At 41.8% G+C, this 19742-nt stretch overlaps 1 protein-coding gene across 2 annotated transcripts; it reads right to left on the reverse strand.

Moving 5' to 3' along the window:
• Positions 1-8381: 8381 nt before the first annotated feature.
• Positions 8382-19258, reverse strand: rnaseh2a (ribonuclease H2, subunit A). Of its 2 annotated transcripts, none has more exons than XM_083765177.1 (9): positions 19155-19258; positions 17826-17973; positions 16410-16481; positions 16009-16135; positions 15271-15358; positions 13428-13565; positions 10503-10590; positions 9891-10014; positions 8382-9190 (listed from the first exon to the last, which is right to left on the reverse strand). In XM_083765177.1, exons 2-9 carry the CDS (start codon positions 17950-17952, stop codon positions 9034-9036), a joined length of 921 nt encoding a protein of 306 aa, XP_083621303.1. In that variant the 5' UTR covers positions 17953-17973; positions 19155-19258; the 3' UTR covers positions 8382-9033. The 2 variants fall into 2 exon arrangements, with proteins under 2 accessions (XP_083621303.1, XP_083621302.1); XM_083765176.1 differs by having other exon boundaries at positions 17826-18002; positions 19155-19252.
• Positions 19259-19742: the final 484 nt, after the last annotated feature.

Consider the following 19742-nt stretch of genomic DNA (forward strand, 5'->3'; position numbering starts at 1 on the left):
CTGTCAAATGTCTAGTGTAATTCTGGGCGATATACTCCGCCTGTCAACCTGGGTAGAGCAACAGGCTGACCTCATCCTTCCTTCAATGCATGAGGAGTCCAGGCCGCTTCTTTTCACCCGACAGGGTTGGACGTAGCAACGTGGAAGGAACAGTATTCCAACCAGTTCCTTTCCGCCCCGGCCGGCCAGGAGGAGGCAGTTTAGAGACTGTGGTATATATTCTTCCAGGAGTTCGTAGATTATGACCTTAATTTCCCCACTGTACAAGAACGAGAAATGAGCTCCGTTTTCCCAGGCAAAGTCCTTCTTTTATTCAATCAAGGCATGTCCCATAGTTACATCAAGTTACAAGCATTCAAGTCATCCTCTCATGGTATACCTCCAGGCCAGGTCAAGCCCTGTCCTCCATGGCCTCCAACCCACAAGTCCCCCCCAAAACCTCCCAGCACATATCTTTATACTACCTAACTTGCAGTGGGTGTCACCTTTTTGTCCCTGTGTGTGTGTGTGTGTGTGTGTGTGTGTGTGTGTGTGTGTGTGTGTGTGTGTGTGTGTGTGTGTGTGTGTGCTAATCAAAAGACCCCCAACTGTGACAGTCCCTGTAGTACTCATAAAATGCATGACAGACAAACTGTAGCCTCCTGTCCTTATCAAACAGGAAGGCCTTTAGATAATATCAGATGAAAGATCACGCCCCAAGAATTATCTTGAAGTTAAAGGGTGAAGCCACAGGCTTCCTGCCTGTAGGACAATTGATATGCAAATAGTTACAACACTGCAATGGGATGAAGGGAGAAAGGCTTGCACTATAACTAACCAAGTATATATATATGATTCAAATTACACGACACTCCCCCCTACTAATAGTCCTCAAGGCTATTAGTCTAAAATATGAATCATAATTTGGCTCAACATGTTTTCCTCCCCACAATCCCCAAATGTTCAAATTCCCAAAAATGTCTCAATTAAACCTGAAACCGAATCCCTTTGTAAGATAAGTACCCTCCTCCCCCCTGGATACTGAGAAGGTAAAACACAGTCAGGTTGACACAACACTCGAAACAAAAATGAACAAAATCAATAGCTATGTTATTTGACATCTGCTAGATAATGACCCTATCAGTCTTATCTTGCCCTGCGACTGTTTTAGACTCACATACTGTTCTTGACATAAAAGTCCTGATTTGAGAATTCCTCACAACAAATAAAACTTAACACATTAAAAGAAAACTGTATAGAATTAAACAGAATAATTAAAATTAATTCAAATATATAAATGTACCCCAACATTTTTCTATCACAGACAGGCCTGGCCAGGACTTGAATACACTCAGACACACAAACAAATACCCCCCTTGCACCTCTGACCCCCCTCCCCCCCCTTAGTTTGTGAGTAACTTTCACAGAACAATGGACAATGGACAATGGTCCTGCAGAAACCATCATCCGACCCAATGATTTGGAAAGCCACACACACACCAAGAGCTAAAACAATATTTGTCAATCAGACTGTACTATTGCAATCTCAATCTCAAGAATAAATGAATGAAGAAACATACAGTACATGAAAATCAAACATCAATACATCAACATGGAAACAATAGATAACCACTATTCCTCGGCGCACTTAGATGGAGTCTAGAAAAAGTCAGTTGTCAGATGACAGCTAGGTGACAGCTCAAAAGCTATGCTGTCAATAGCACAGAGGGGGGGCGTCTCAGTGTGCAGCCTCTTAGAGTCTCTCGTTGCGGTTTCTGATCACACTGTCCAGCAAAATGACCATGTGTCCTACAGTTATGACACTCTCCTTTCATCCTCCAGCTTTCTGAACTGTGACGTGTCAGTGGAATATATCCTTGCTGAGGTGCACGTGCAGCCCACTGATAGGGTGACACTGGCTGTTGTGGTGCCCTCACTCTCCATGGCGGCACTTTTTGTTGGTCTGCGCTGTCCTGCAAATGTGTCACTTCTGGTTGAATCAGTCTCTCTTCTTGAATCTTTGTCAGCACTTCCGCTTGTAGTGACACTGTATTCTCGTTCATTTGACGTACAAGGTCAACATCTTCAAGTCTTTGGAACTCCTGTTTTTTCCGGAACAGGTCGACACAGTGAGCAATATGGTTTGTGTAGGTTTCCAAAGGCAGTGTTGAGAGGGAGACGACCTCCTCCAATTTCGTCTGTACAGGCCCTGGCAGTCCCTGGAATATCTTGTCTCTAACAAGTGTCCGGTCGAAACCTGGACCGCGGGCGTCATTCCCCGTCACGTCCATCCAAATCTGATGCGCTTTGGCCACGTACCCCCTCGGATTCTCTGTGGCTCTCAGCGGGTCAATGTTGACACTATCCGTGTACACTTTGAGCGGGTAAACTTCTCTCAGAGCACGCCAGAATGCACTTCTGTGTGCCACAAAAGGATCACTGTCATTCTCTGCATTGTCGATATATTCTCTGAGATCTGCTCTGGTCAAGAGATCATTAAGAACATGCACCTTCTCCAGCTTGTCAATCAACGCTTTCATGTCACCGATAGCCAACTGATTATCCCTGATTCCCAACTGTGGGTCCTTCATCAATGCATGAAACTTCGAAATCCAATGATATGCTCCCTGTTCGAGGGGTGGCAGACGTTTCAAAACGTATGACAAGTCTGAATGGTACCATGGCATATATTTCCCTCTCATCACTGGCAGCTGAGTGACAACTGTGTCAATGTCAGGTGTGGGCATCTCAGCCCTTTTCTCCATGATCTCCTCCATGTATGCGGTCTGACGTGCTTGAACCTCCGTCAGGTCTCTCATCTTCCGGTCTAGGGTCAATGACATGGCAGCGATTGCTTCCTCCCAGTCCTGTGCCGCCTCCTCTTGTCGCTCTCGGCCCTGCTTTGACAGTTCCTGCCCCTTTTCCCATTGGACCAAAAACCGACTGATTTCCTCTTCTTCCCTCGACAGCTCCTCTAGACTAGCCACCAGTGCTGCCATGATGGGCTTGTTATGTTTGTATCCCTTCAGGTCAGCCTTCTGTCGTGTTTTGCATTCCCTGATCTCGAGCAGTCTTTTGTGGGAAGCCTCGGGTGTTCTCTCCTCCGCGCCATCTCCACCCTCGTCCTCCGATCCTAGTGCGCGACTGGCAGTCCTCTTCTGTGGTCTGCATGGGCGCCTGCTCAAAGCCCCCCTGGAGTCTCTCACACGTCTCTGACTCAAATGTGTGCGAGTGCGGGGAAGCCTCTCACAATCACTGCTGTCCTGTTCAAAGTCCTCATCACTTTTGTTGATGCTCTTCCTCTTCCTCTTACTTCCACTCTGCCTGTTTTTCAGCTTGTCCGGTTCTCGAGCAGCTTCACATCCTGCGGTCAAGTCCACTTCTTCCATAGCAATTGTAGCAATACTTTCCATAAAGTTCTGCGCAGTGTCTTTGTCCCCACATTTCTCATAGAGTCGTCTCAAATGCTGTAAGTCTCTCTTCTTGCGGGCTTGAGTAGAACTGTCATCCCATTCCTCAGTGTCAGAATCAATGTTCGTGTCTGTGTTGGGGCGGGCTGCCCTTCTGTAGATGTCTTGTAAACTGTCTCTGTGGCTGTGCGCAGCCTCATCATGTAGGTCAATCAAGTCGAGGACCAGATGGGCCTCTTTCATCAGAATTTCACTCAAACGTGTCTCTATAGCACGCATATACTGTCTCTGTGTCCTTAATTCACTGGTCACGTCCTCTTTCAGGGAACGTACCCGCTCCAGCTCCCTCTTAACAGAGCATTGAGTGTCGCTGTCGTCTGGCTTTGATGTCCTCATGTCACTGTTCTCCAGAAAGTCCACCTCAGTCTGTGCTGAGTTGTCGCTGTGACCCACAATGTCAATGCACTGGTTCTGGTTGTCTGTGCTGCAATCAGCGGAAATCTTCTCCTCCGGCAGTACTGACACAGACAATGGTGCGGAGTCTGACAATTTCCTGCTCATCTCCTCACTGACAGTAGGCCTCTGGCTCGCTCTATGTGCGACAATATGAGGACCCATTTTCACTTTTTCTTTCAATCTTCGAGTTCGACCCTCTTCACAGAACAAGTCTAAAACTGACAGTTCTTCTTTCCTTTTCATTTCTCTCTCTTTTGTCGTCTCATCTGCTCTATATCTACACACCTCTGCCTTTATAGATTCAAGGTCTTCTATCTCGAAAGAGCCCTCTTTTGGCCATGGCGGCCAACGCTTATGCCATTTTCCTGAAATGCTGGGAATATTCTTAGATGGATATTTCTTGTGCATAATCTGCACTGGAGTACGCTTTGTGGCCATAACTACTAAATTGTAGCTAATCTCACTAACTGTTACTCATTCTGGGTGACGCATGCATGTCTCCTCACCTCCCACAGTCACAGACACGCATACTCATTTGCATACTGGCCCCATAGAATGAGCAGATAGTCCACAAACTCACTCACTCACTCACTCAAGGAAAACAGGCAATACTTTCTTATCCCCGTTCACACAGGAAAGTGTAAAATAAAGAAATGAGATAGACAAACTATATACTTAGTCTGCAATTTAAGAAAGAAATATAGAAATGCCTCTATTTTCTTTTAGACTGATTTAGGGAAAATACCCCCCTTGATCACTTCAGTGACCTGCCACCAGCATGTCTCACTATCTCATTTGCATTTAAGCAACCGTGCCAGTGGTTTCGTCCCTAAGGTAAATTTATTTATATGCAGACTATACATTTTGACTAAAATAAACCTGTAGGCTTAACAATCCAATTTAACCTATCTAATTTTACAAAAGATCAATGAAATATCCTAAATGTGAAATGTATTCTCATACTAAACTCAAAATTTAGATTTAACCCCAAATTAAAGCCAATTCAATTTTAAACCTTAACTAAACCCCCAATTTAATATCTATACACTCCCCCCTCTGAAACTTGTTTCACATGTTTCAGAAATATCTAAAAGAAACCAATTAACGCTTTACAAAAAACCAGCCCAAATTTAAACCACCCAAGTAAAAAATAAAATCCTCCCCCAGCCCTCAGCCCTTGAGACAAAGGAAGGCCCCCACTAAACCAGGAGAGCAAACGCGAAACAATGAATAAATGCCAAATCACACCCAAACAACGTGTAAGTCACTGAACAACAGCAATGTATACAGCCAAGACCGCACAATTAAAAAATAGCAACAAAAGACTTGATTGAGAACTATTTGGCATTCAATCACAGCTCACAATGATCTACCAGCACTAACATATACATGAACATCGACTCACAGACAAAACTCAAACAAACCAAACACATACACACACAGTCGCTCACTCATACCACACACACACGCACACACACACACACACAGGGACAAAAAGGTGACACCCACTGCAAGTTAGGTAGTATAAAGATATGTGCTGGGAGGTTTTGGGGGGGACTTGTGGGTTGGAGGCCATGGAGGACAGGGCTTGACCTGGCCTGGAGGTATACCATGAGAGGATGACTTGAATGCTTGTAACTTGATGTAACTATGGGACATGCCTTGATTGAATAAAAGAAGGACTTTGCCTGGGAAAACGGAGCTCATTTCTCGTTCTTGTACAGTGGGGAAATTAAGGTCATAATCTACGAACTCCTGGAAGAATATATACCACAGATTTTGGCGCCCGAACAGGGACTTGTGTGACTGTGTGTTTGGACGGGACGAAAGGACAATGGACACGTGAGGGCAGTGCGCGGACAAAACATTGCAACAAGGTTTTCTTCATAACATGATGCAGTTCTCAGTTTGACCACGAAAGGTAGGCTACCTACGTCACATGTTTAGAAGGGAAATTATATTTGAGAAGATTTAAAATACAGTATGGACAGTTTCTGTGTCGGAAATGTGGGCTAGAGTAGTCAAAGTGAAAATAGCGGTCAAAATAGGTTAGTCTATTACTTCACTGTAGTAATACGTGTGGGACTAAAAGTAATTTTGATGAAAAAGTAGCATTGGTAGGCCTATTGGTTTATCGCTTCATTTTTGAGCAGTGACTGTGTTTTTACGGTAGATTGACTTTTTCTCAAACGAATAATAGATATTAAACAAAGTTAAGAGACAATGTTTTGCGACACTAAAAGAGTTCATTTATAACAGATGGAAGAGATTCAACAGTCCTATCTGTATTCAAAACGTTTGTGTAATGTAAGTTTATTCAACATATAATGTAGGCATGTGTTGATATGTGTTTTGTCGAAGTTTAAGTTAGTTAAAAAAGTTGATTAAAGAGCCTATGGGTCTTGGAAATGATTAAATAATGTTTAGCTCGATTGAAACAATTGTATGTGGCTGTGTCAGGCGGACGATAGTGGCCCTATCAATACGCGTCAGTACGTAATTCGTCTTGGTATTAATAGAGCTAATTATGGTTTTCTCGTATGAAATTTAGTGTGCGAATATAGTCAACTATGAAAAGGCAGTTAGGTGCCGCGATGTGCGAGGTTTTGCTGTTAATATCGAGATAATTTAGCCTGTAAAGGTGAGATAAGTTAACAGTAGCAGCGTAGGTCGATTCGTCATTTACCAGGCCTTAAAGGGGTACGGAATAGTGAAGTTGCGGCGTGCTGTTATCAAAGTCGAGGCTTTCGTCAACGGGACCAATTTCAAAATATATACGGGATTATTAAGCATGTCTGAAAAAGCTTGTGTGTTTAAAACTGAAACACAGGGGTAGGACAAAGTTGTAGTGTGTTTAAATGTCAGTTAATTGTGAAGTGCAAATGTCAATTTTCATATATGCATGATGCCTGGAATTATTTTTTGGGAACTTTTAAAGTGGAACGTTCTGTTGTTTCTTTCCTAATGTTTAGTATAGTACATGTGATTGGGTCAAGGGGGGTGTAATAGAATTATTGTTCCATATTTTTATGTGACCATCATCATGGTAATGGTCAAGGGGGGAATGTCGTATCTGGACTCGATAATTCTGTACTATAGCATGCTATAATCAACTCTAAGTTGATTGTCTAGTCTGTCTGTCTGCAAGTTTGAAAGCAATCACTCAGTCAAGTACTCTGCATTGTTCATTACTCCTTTGAAGCTTCTCTCAGGTGTGAATCAAAACACACGTAGCAGCCATCTGCTATTCCTATGCACGTTGTTGATCTTTATGTTAAATCCCAACCCCTCCCAGAACTCAACTGTTTGATGTAAACTATATATATGTCTGTAAATACAATGTTGAGTTAGTCTTGTTGGGGGCAGTGTGACCGTACGGTCATGTGCCCTGGGCTCCGCGGCTCAACTCAAGGGCCGCGGAAAGCCCTCTGTCTTTGTCTGACTTACTGCAAATAAATACATCGATGGATATTCAGCTCATCTCTCTGCCTGCGTGATTTTCCTCATCCGACCGTCTAAGAGTTTACCGTCTATACTCTTCGTTACTTTGTCTATTTTAGTCCAGTTTAGATGAGTGTACTTGTTGAATTTACACGACAAGACCAAGATTACTGCATGTTTTTGGTGAGGGTACCTACTACCTACCCAAGACATTCTTGATCACCACTATATGATTTCATTGTACAAATTTTGAGGGTCAATATGCAGTAACCTAATCAATTACACTTGTGTGAAGTGAGAGGCGCCCACTGTGGCTGCCACATGACATCACTGATCAGAGTAGACCCCGAGCAAACATTAAAAGTCCATAGACTTGGCAGGGGTCCTGGTTTTTTTTGGGTGCTGTTTGTTAAGCAAAGAAAGCCAGACGTTAGAGGGGCTAGCGTCCTTCAAAAAAGGTTGAAGAGGGAATATTGGTAAAGTAAGATGGATCTATGTTTACATCGGATGTTAGACGTGTTGCTAACTTGCTATAACAACGAAGGGCAATGGAAGTTCTGAGAAACAACTGTTTGGCAACCAAATGACGTTTGCAAAGAAGTGCTTTGTTGGATCATGTAGATTAGCACTGGAGTCAATGGGAGACATGTTTTTGTTGTTGTGTTGTTTCACCCACATTAAATTATATTTGTTGAAAAAGGGCAATGTGTTTCATAGTTGATGCGAAAAGGGGCAATATATTGATAGTTGATACTAACACTGTCACTATCACATCACGTCTACTTCAAACTGATCTATAAAGCCAATAGAGAATCGTTTACATATGACGTAAGTTTTCCCTTCAATATCAATGGCGTTTAATGTTTTGATGTTTAATTTACGTCATATTTAGCGGAATTATCAGCTCTTATCATCATGAATCATCTCATACTGGCCAATCAGAATGCCTGTTGCCTGTGATTGGTTAGCTGATTTGCTCGTTTACATAGGACGTAATTTTCCCTTCAATGTCAATGTTGTTTAATGTTTTGATGTTTAATTTACGTCATAAGGGGCTAGCGCCCCTTAAAAAAAAGCTCAATGATTAACAATTACCCAGTAAGGAAGTGATTGTTCCTAGCCTGGCTTTGCCAGACACTGACGTCACTCACGTCTCCTCCCCGCTATGAAGAAGCTAGAGTCCATCCACGTTATCAGTATATGGCCACAGTCAGACTAGATTGTTCCATGTACATTATCCAATATAACTTTAGTATCCAAGGAATGCAATTTCAGTGCCTGTGTGACAAATTGTCATTGTACACTTTGCATCGACAACTTTCATGTTATAAATGGGACCCAATAAATGTCTGTGAAATATTGTCAAGTGGAACGTTTCATACAAATGAGTGTAATCTTCCATCTGGCCACTGGAGGACAGTGTTGGTATTCTAAACACCGCCATCACCACCACCACAATCAGTTCACACATGAACTGTCTGTTTCCAATTGAAAACAAGTACCGGTACTATAAAGTCAGAGACAGAAAAATTTAAAAATATTTAAAAAGCTGCTTTTATATATAAAACAAATATATGGTGGAAAAACATACATGAAGGTATATGAGAATTCAGGTTTGGACTGTATATAAAGAATTTAATTGTGTGTGTAGTCTGTAGTGTAGAAAGAATAGGGGACCAGAAATATGGGAGAGAGTGTGTGTGTGTGTGTGTGTGTGTGTGTGTGTGTGTGTGTGTGTGTTTGTTTTTCACAGTGTGTCCAGGCTCACTAGCTTCTTGTCGGTGAAGAAGCGGTGAGTCTTGTGGTTCTGAGCGTTACCTCCTGCCGAACGGCTGAAATAGGACAGCATGGACGTGTTGTTCTGAAGCGCCGCTGCCTTCTCCCCGCCCTCCTCATCATCGTCCCTGAGGACAAACATTGCAAAACAAGACCCATTTTTAGGATAGTGTTACACACATCCCGGGGTCAGTTCGTTTCACACAGACCACGTTCATTTTGTGGTTAAATCACTTTTGTCAAGGTTAAATCACAAATTCCGATAGTAATCATTGCTATATAGTATTTGCTCAGTAACAGGAGTCTCCCTGTCTCTGCAACTCTTTAATAAACAGAAAATACATTTTCAGGTACAGTAGGTGATGAAATTTCAGCCAATCAGGAGAGAGTAGCCATTTATCAGCTTAATTTTTATAGTGTTCCAGTTCCAATTTTGTCTGCTCATTGCTTTGTGTCATCACTTCCAATTCCACATTTGTATGCGTTCTCTCTATCAACTATTTTCGGTTAAGAGATTTGGTGTAGAGGGGAAAAAGGAGGGGACCAATAGACCCCAGTTGACTTGAACAACCTAAATTAATATTTAATCACATTAATTTATTTATGGGGTTTTTTTTGGCTTTTACAAACTGCCGACAAACATGGATTGCTTTTCATTATTTAATGCTAAATAAATAGAGGTCATTTGGTGAGAGATAGTAGCCAAAGCTCATTTTAAAACAGTCAAAAGGCTAATATATGCTGGGGCATAGAAAAGTTATCTTTTACAGAACCTTTTCACTGGTATTCGTTCTTCTCATATGAAATTATTCACTCCACACTCTTTACCAATGGACGGTGACAGCCTTGCCGTCCAGCAGGGTCTGCGCTGTACTCCAGCTGAAGCGAACAAACTGCGGGTACCCAAACACTGGGTCCAAGTACTTCAGCAGCCATGCTTTAGTCTTGGGGTCTGGAAATGAAGATACAGGTCAAGTCGGTGTATGTGTATCACTATACTCACGACTCCATGATGTAACATGAAGGATAGGGACGTACATGTCGTGTTGTGTATGTACTGTTATGTGTTATGCATTGTGATGTATTTTAAAGTGTTGTTCCGTTCAGTGTGAGAGGACCTCAGTGGAAATAAGTCTTCGGACTTGACTGTGAAATCCTTGAATCGCTGATTATAATGTTGTATTACGATTGCTTTTCTAAATGAATCAAATCAAAATCAAATCAAACATTATCTTTTTCATTGTCATTTAGGGTCTTCCTTGAGTCACAAGAAAAAAGGTGGAATAATCAGTCATGCTTTTAAAATTCCATTTTATATAGAATATATTTTTTTATTTTATTAACACAGGTTCTTACTCAAGAGGACAGACAAACTTGGATTTACTCTACATGAGAGAAATTGGGAGCACTAGTAGATTATTTTGCTTTATCCTTCATTACCATTGGGATACCCCGAGCCATAGTCTGTTGCGATCTCGCCAAGATCTTCAGGAAAATTCCAGCGTTTTACTGCATGATCCCTGGCCACCTGAGGAACAGGGCACAACATCAGAGAACATATTAATTGAATTTGAACCGACCTCAAATTTCAGTTTTCCGTGGCAGCCATGGTGGCTCCACAATCATCTTCTGTGACATCTGGCAAATAGTGACTTGGAATTCCATGTCAGCTGGATTTTAAATTGCTTGGCATCCGACCACTGCAAAATTAGCCACTTAAACCCTATTTGACCCCAAAAGAGGGACAGTTTGAAAGTGGTTAAGGGAGAAATTCTTTTAAATGTCATATTCAATGACAATTTGCCATAATTCACAATTCATGAGAAGATGGGTGACATGATAATCACAACACAACCTCCTGTGACTAGACAAAATGTGTATCTAGTGTACTGTATATTATAGTGACTATAGGCACAGATTAAAGCAAAATAAAATCTCATCTCATGGCCAAGTCCTATAGAGCGTCACAGTCCCGCCCACTTTCAGAGCGACGAGGGCACCAGGAAATAATTCCCAATAGACGTTTCAAAAAGACCTTAAAAGACATTTAAAGCCTCGGACAAAGCCAACTCGGCAGGTGACAATGCATGACAATAAACACACTTTTATGGGCCGAACAAATAATTAGAAAGAAGAAAAACAAAAAAAAGTGTTGTACCCTGCCCTTTTTGTCTTCTAAATCCTAAAAGTTTTAGAAGACTTTTTTTTTAAAGAATCTGCCTCAGTCCTAAATGGGTTAAAGAATAATAACCTCTGTAGAGAAAAGTCCTTGTGCACACACCCACAAGGACAGGTGCGTCGGACTCGGAGCCGGCAAACAAATGTGAATCATGGTAACAGACTGGCGTGTGCCTCTGATTGGTCCTCGCCTCTCCGAGTTCCTCTATATAGCAGTTACCCGTTACCAGTGTTGGGGAAGTTACTTTTAAAAAGTAAGGAATTACAGTTATCGTTACTCATCTAAAAAAGAGGCTTTGTGATGATTTCATCTCAATTAATCACATTTTAATCGCATATCAATAGGCCTATTTGACCTGAGCAGTGAGCTTTTTTACTACATAAGCATAGGCAATAAAACTAGTAATAATAATAGTGATAATATTATTTATATAAAGCTTCTCTGAGTACTAAAGACACTTTTCAAGGAGAACATGAGAAAACAAATAAAAACAACTTTATTAGAGAAAAACTGTGGAATGAGATAGCAATATTCCAGAGGTGGGTTTGAATTTATAGGTGGTGGCCTATACTCTAAGGTGGTGGCATGTCTCTTTTTGTCTGTTTTGGGAAGTGCATAGTTTTGACAGGTCTGCCTGAAACCTGCCTGAAACCCTGACCATTAAACACGGGCAGACGCAACGATACAGTCTGCCCATGTAAACGCAGCAGCGAGTGTGACTGTGAGGGGTTGGGGAAGGGGATGGAAAGTACATAGTGAAACTAACGTTAGCTCCCATGCTAGCTAGTAGCTTCCCTCGTCAACACTGCAGAACACCACCACAGATCGGATGGAAGCTGCAGCTGCTGATATCACGTTGCTTGTGCCCGTGGATGGGAAATAAGATTTAAAAGGCTATGGAAGCGTGGATGAAAGGCAAAGCACAGATGTGTGCAATAAATTTGTGTCGGATCTGCCTGTGCATTCCGTCTGCTGCAGTGCGCGTGTGTTCTGTCAACTTGTTGTGAGTCTGTCACTGGCTGCTGAATGCATAGTTAAAGAGCGTCAAAAGCATGCGCCCTTCCTGCACTGGAAGTAGCAGATCTACAAGTTATCTACCCGTCGCAATGCTCAGCGTGTTGGGCTTGTACATCTGTGTTTCTCCCGCAGTTTAGTTGAATTATATCGATTCACAACTTTATTTGCCCCCGGCCCCTTCACTTCAGCAGCACAGAGACGCTTGTATGATAGACTCACGGAGCTGCATGGCGAGACTTTTTTCACTGATCACATAAGTTGACATAACGCCATAACGCGGGTAACGCTCGCACAATAACTATAAGGCCGTTATGGAATGGGTGAATGTAAAGCGTTAGGTTACAAGTTACTGCAAATAGTAATTACGTTATGTAACGTAACGCGATGTAAGGGCGTTAGTCACAACACTGCCGGTTACTGACCGAAACGTCGGCACTCAGCTGAATAAACTGCTGCTCTATAAGTGAAGACAGAATAATAACCGAAAGTAGTCTTAACTACAAGGTCTGCGCGATGCATTGTGAGCTTGTAGATCTAGGCAAATCTTTGCTCGTGGAGCAGATCCACGACTATAGTATCTAGTCAAATAATTATACAACTTAAAACAAAAAGGCAAAGTGCTCTAGGACCACAAATCAAGTCACAGTACTGTAGTATTGTAGTGAAACTATGGAAAATGTCTGTTACTTCTATAGCATCCTGCTTAGCAACAGGGCGGCGGTGGCTCAGGGGTAGAGTGGCAGGATGGGAACCGCAAGGTTGCTAGTTCAAACCCGGGCTCCCCCGGAGTTAGTGTCGAAGTGCAAGACACTTGAGCAAGACACTGAAAGCCTAATTGCTCCTGATGTGCAGGTTGGTGCGTTGCATAGTTTCCCTGTCATTGGTTTGAATGGGTGAATGTAATGCACAATCTATATCAATGTAAGGCGCCTTGGATAAAAGGCGCATCCTAGAACCATTCATACGTTGGCAAAGTGTGCCATCTATCATAAACCACTGAAAAGACCACATGACGGAGATCTCCGTCATCAGCGGTGAAGCATTGGATTAGACTTGACAGAGATCTCCATCAACGGCAGGGATTAAGGAGTCTAAGCTAACAGAACACAGACAAAGCGTAATTAAAAAGAATGAGAGAGCAATGTAAAATATAGAGTATTTTGACCAACCTTGGCACAGATACTGGCAGCACTGACAATAGGGAAGAGGGAGTCAGCTTTTGGCCTGACTGTCATCTCAATACCAGGGAACCGCTGGGAAAGCTTATCCTGGTACTTCTCTGCTGGGCCCACTGTATCCACAAACACCTGCACAGAACCACAAGGGAGTAAACATGGAAGTAAAGTAGTATGACGTTCAGCCGGTTCAGGATGTGAGCGATTTTGTACGTTTTGCGCTCAAATTAATTGTGAACAGTGACTTCTGACAGTGACAATTCAAAGTAATTTATTGTTCAACTAAGTGCTAAATAGCATAAAGGGAATCTACCAATCTGCATCACAGGAACAAGGACAACGGATGCAGAAGGAGGAGAGGACACTGGAGCAGCACGGATATTTAAGCCTTTGATTAGGTGCTAATATAGGAGAAAATGACTAACGTTCGACCTTGCGGTCTTCATCAGTCATGACTCTGATAAAAGGCTTAAATGTCTGTGCTGCTCCAGTGTCCTCTCCTCCTGCAAAAATAGCATTGTTTGTTCAATAACAGGTCTCCTCGTCTTTCTAATTTTGTAGTAAACAGAAATTATATATTTTCAGATACAAATCATGCAATCATGAGAGAGATCTCTTATAGGATACATACAGGTCAGGATAGATAGATTAAACAAAAATAAATGAGCAGACGCAATTGGAAATTGAATCATATGCTTACAATTCTTCCTTGTATAAAATGAGGAAAACTCTCATCTGTCAGCCAGCATGCATTTTTATCCTCAGTATGTTCACTGTGTTGACCAATGGATCTGAACTTGCACACATTTTACCATCGGCATATGAAGAGAGTGACAAAGCCCATTTTTCACTTTCCACAAGCAGTTTTATTTTCATGGGAGGTTTTTATGGGAGATGCCCATGTTCTGCCAACGCCCTGATCACTTGTTCTCATTCATGAAGACCAATTGGGTCAAAATATTGTTAGTTTAATAAATAGTAAATACACTGTGAGAGCACGTGTGCAGATAATTTTGTACTTTATTTTAACTTGACTCTTTTATCCAGCACACGTCGAAATACACTTGGATGTGTGTGCATTATGCTAGTTATCCTTTGAACTATTTGCATTTTTTTGGTTAACGATTCAGATCGAAGTCAGGTCGTAAATGACCAAGCTTGTAGGGCACATCTCCAAATGTGTGTGAAGTTGTGCTCTAATGTCTGCATATTCAGTAGTTTGGGTGTGCACATCCCCAGGTATGGACCAGTGAAATTTAAGATGATAAATGGGTTCTCTCTCCTGATTGGATGAAATTGGTGAGCTCTGAATATTAGAGCTGGAGAGACAGAGCCAGTTACAAAACAATAAGTGAGTGGTGCTGTACTGTACTGTCTCTCCTCCCTGGACTCTGTGTGTGTGTGTGTGTGTGTGTGTGTGTGTGTGTGTGTGTGTGTGTGTGTGTGTGTGTGTGTGTGTGTGTGTGTGTGTGTGTGTGTGTGTGTGTGTGTTGTGTGTGTTGTGTGTGTGTGTCACCACCAGTGACACTTGGTGGTGAGTTAGGCTGCACAACAGTGACACTTGGTGGTAAAAGTATGCTATTTCCATGCTCAGACGCAGGGACACACATAGCTGTCTATAGGAATGGCTAGCACCACTCAAAGATTAACTAGCAATAACTAGCAATGATTGTTGATTGCTATCAGACTAGAGCTTTAAAAAAAATTGTTTTTTGTTTTAACCAAAGAAATTCACAGCACTTATAACTTTTACTTTGGATTTGAGCAAGTGGTGGTGTATTTGCACTTTTATACAGCATTAGTGAATTAAATAAATTCTTCTTCTTTGTCTTATTACCTCTGTGAGCTGTACTCCACAGTCCAACGCATGCTGCACCAAACCAATAGCTGCATCATGTGATAAGGCATTCAGGTTGTATTTTGTCCTGTGGAAAGAAAAGCAGACATTTTTACCTCTGCATGCCATGGACAGTCTGTATATTCACTCACCATGAGGAAAAGAAGTAAAGAGTTCTACCAGTCGTCTCTTTATGAGGACAAAACTCAAATTCGGATATGTGTGGGGTTTGAGGTTATGGTTGGTTAAAGCTGGGCCAGCAAATCACACCTGTGTGAACTGAGCGGTGCAACTATACATTTGTTGTTACTTACTGTACTGTGGGCTGTACTGTATTGTACTGTGCTCTGTACTGTACTTTGATTATTTTTTGATAAAAACCTTCGAGAAATGACAGAGTTACCATGTGGGGGTCTCCCCGGAATATCCAGACCCCCAGGAACACGCCCAGGGGGTCGGTCCGTTTCCGGCGAGCCTTCCCTTGTCCGAAACGGTCGAGAAATGACAGAGTTACCATGTGGGGGTCCCCGGAACATCCAGACCGTTGCGTTCCCGTGAGTTACCATGTTGCAGCAGAGACAGACACTACAGTACGTACATATGTCGTGGACATGGGGACACACATAGCTGCGTAATGGAGCGGAAGCACCGCTCAAAGATCTATTTTCATGCAACCACAAAGATAGTAAGGGGGGTGTGTGTGTGTGTGTGTGTGTGTGTGTGCGTGTGTGTGCGTACCTCTGTAACATGCTGGTAGAGATGGTATTGGGTGAAATAATCTGAATGGCCCAGCCCACATAGCTTTTGGCTTCATTTAGTTTATCAAAAAGATTCTCTCGTTCTGCTTCTGTCAAAGTCTTTGAATCTGAAAGAAAAGCCAAGAAAAACATCCATTTGTTTAGGAAACATATTATGTAATGCAGCCATGCTCTATTCAGAATTATTTCTGCTGTGATTAAAGACCTTTAATGAATTGCTATGTACATAGTAGATCCTACCATATCCATGATTAAACACATCCAGAAATGGAATTATAAGCCGGTCTCATTTATACTTTGTTGTATGGTTGTTTTTCAAGCGAAAACGGTTGTGCAGTAAAAATGTGGCTTCAATGTTGATAAGGCCTAGAAGAGGATTACCTGCCACCTTCAGGCCTTTCATATCCTCCTTTCTGGATACTGGACAGAAACATATTCCATATACCATGGGTCCTGCAAAATAAACCAACACAACTATTAGAATGTGTCCAACATTTCATGCCAGAACATTGAGGCTGGTTTAACCACTTGAACCCCCAACAAACACTGCCTATAAGACTTACAGCATAATAATGCTGTAAGTCTTCACTTACAGCATTATTATTTTTATTGAGTCGAAGGTCTGAACAACCGAAACGAAATGTTGCTCAAAAAAAGAATGCTGTAAGTGAAGACAGTGTGTGGGATCACTTTATTTCAACTTCTCCAGTTCCAGTTATCAGACGCACCTGTCCTATGTATGTGTGCATAAGGACACTAGAGTAACACACCTGTCCTATGTATGTGTGCATAAGGACACTAGAGTAACACTAACACTAAGTTGCTAAAATTAGGGATGCACCGAAAGGGAAATCCTTGGCCGAAACCGAATACCGAATATAGGAAACAGTTGGCCGAATGTGATTAATATTATCTTATTATCTATTGTCTTTTTTCCTACCATTGCTGTCCCTTAAAACTACCTGATTTATGGCAAAAATAAATGGTTATAATAAATAAATCACTATTATGGGTCCATAAAACTTTTTTTTTTTTTTCTTTTTTATGGATTATTTGCATACACTATTCGGTGATATATTTTCTGCCTATTCGGGCCGAAATCGAATAGGCCGAAATGCATTTTTAGCCATTTTCTGCAGCCGAATATTCTGTGAATCACTAGCTAAAATACTTTGTCTTACTAGAATTACTAAAATTACTAGGTTAGGTTTCTGGTTTAGGTTTATTCTAAGTGGGAAACAAAGAACCTTTTTTGCATGGTGGGAAACATAGAACCTGGGGAACATAGGTACGCTCCCAAGTGGCAGGTAGAGCAGACGGATGGGAACCGTGAGGTTCACAGTACAGTCCAGCACTCCCCCAGAGTTAGTGTGGAAGTGTCCTTGAGCAAGACTCCGAACCCCTAGTTGCTCCCAGTGCCACCATTAGTGTGTCAATGCGGGAAGTGAGGACGCTGGCTGTTCGTTGACTGTTCGCCACTTCATCTCCCAATGTATGGGCCATTGTAAAGCACTTTGAGTAAGCACTCTGTGCATAGAAAAGCGCTATAAAAATGCAATCCATTGTAAGGCCATGTTACACAAGGTGATTGAAAAAGGTCTGTTTTCACCTCAATTACATGTGCAGTATAAATGCACAGAAACACCATCAACACAATTTCGGGGTGGGCATCGGCCTATTGACCGAAACATTGCCTAAATAAAGTTGTCCTTATTGTGCAAGTGTAATGTGCATTATAGAATGAATTGGTATTTGAAAAAGTGAGTGTGGGAAATGCATCTAAATGTTCATACACACCCAGCACAGGCCCTCTGCCCGCCTCATCAATGCCCAAACAGCAATCTTCTGTCTTGCAGATGTCTGGGATTTCTGAAGCCAGACGACAGCTAACGGAGTTATCTGCCTCAAAGTCACCGAGATCCATCACTGCTGCTCTGGGTCAACACTGAAAGGAAACATATACAGACAAAAGACCTAGAAGTTACTACTAAAGCAGGAGTGGCCCTGATTATTTGCGTTTGTTCCATTTTGTATCTTCATGTTCCCTTGCTTTGTGTCTGTCTTAGCTAGTTCTGACTATATTATGTGAGGAATTTGATTGATTGATTGATTGAATAGAGGGTATGGACGTGACATCATCGTACCCGGAAGTCATGCAGGAACGCCTATGGAGTGTCAAAATACTACTTTCTGGCCTCGACAGCCCATACATCCACACAGAAAAGTCCTATCTGATTGCATTAAATGACTATAAACAACATTAAATTCACTTTGTCACTCACTTTGCCACTCGACCTGCCATTCACTTTACGCATGCGCATACCCTCTATACTTTATTAACAGACAGGTACAGGCCGGAAGCCAGGTAGCCTAAGATTTAGACGGAGTCGTAAATGTATTTGATCAATTCTGACATTGCTATAGCCTGGAGTACAGTACAATGAATACAAGGTCTGCTAAACCAGAAAAGCCTTTCGGCTTGTTTCCATTGGTGTCCTCACGTACTCAACAATTCATTAAAATCAAATATACACAACAGTAATACAATCTATGAAAAAACATCATATAAACATTTTTGATTGATTGAAGTATTTATCAACAGTTTGCAGAATGGGTAGTGGGTACTATTCACAGGAAAGCACAACTCAATAGAAAGATACTGTGGACGACACGACACACGATATAGCATTACACTTGTTTACAACAGGGTCCACCATTTTCATTTCATCGAGCAACCTGGAGCCATGCAGTTCCGAACTTGAACCTGGTCCAAGGCTGACAGCGAGTCAGAGAGGGACTCGCTGTAAGCCTTGGACCAGGGCTATTCCGAACTCAGTCTCAACTCAGTCTGAACTCCTTAAAATGTAAATAAGTGCCAATTAAATAACGTTTAACTTACTTATACTAAATTAACTACAGAAGTAAAATGACCATTAACCTGCGCTGTTAAGTTTGCAGTATGTTCATTAACAATAACGCAGGCAGCTTGTAGCCCAAATCTTTAGATTCTCGTAGCCCTTTTTTTAGGTTCCATTATTGTCATTGCTTAATAAGCGTCGTTTTGACTCGTTTATTAAATGAATGAAAACATAATGATAAAACAGAAAGCCAGTCATTTATTCTCACCTCTCAAATGATAAAATATGTCTCAAGTTGTGTGTTGTAGTGGTGGTGGTTGTGTGATGTTCCGCCTGTGTGTTCACTGGGTTCGCTGTTCATTTGGCGCCCTTGGGATGACGTAGAATACCAATGTCTGCTGGGAAACGTAGTTGAATCGAATCGAGTTATATATTTCTGTACTGTGGCGTCTGGCAGACGGAGACGGACGCTACAGTACAGAAATAATAACTCGATTCGCCGCCTGCAGCTTTTTTTTTTAGAAAGAAAGAAAGAAAGAAAGAAAGAAAGAAACTCTTCTGTCCTACCATTATTCGTTCATTCATTCATTCATTCATTCAAGAAAGAAAGAAAGAAACTCTTCTATCCTACCATTATTCGTTCATTCATTAATTAATTCATTCATTCATTCATTCATTTATTTCCATTTTCTCTTCTAAAGGTTTTGTGTTTTGTGGAAGAAAAAAAGGACCCAAACCGATTTTTTTTATCGGTTATTAATTATCCTATTCTATAGGTAGGCCTATAGGCCCTATATAGGCTAGTTCAAGTGGCTGTTCAGTATAACAAGGATCTTCACATCTCTCCAGCTCTTTA

The sequence above is a fragment of the Protomyctophum parallelum genome, assembly GCF_964188405.1.
Source record: "Protomyctophum parallelum genome assembly, chromosome: 5".
Classification (NCBI taxonomy): domain Eukaryota; kingdom Metazoa; phylum Chordata; class Actinopteri; order Myctophiformes; family Myctophidae; genus Protomyctophum; species Protomyctophum parallelum.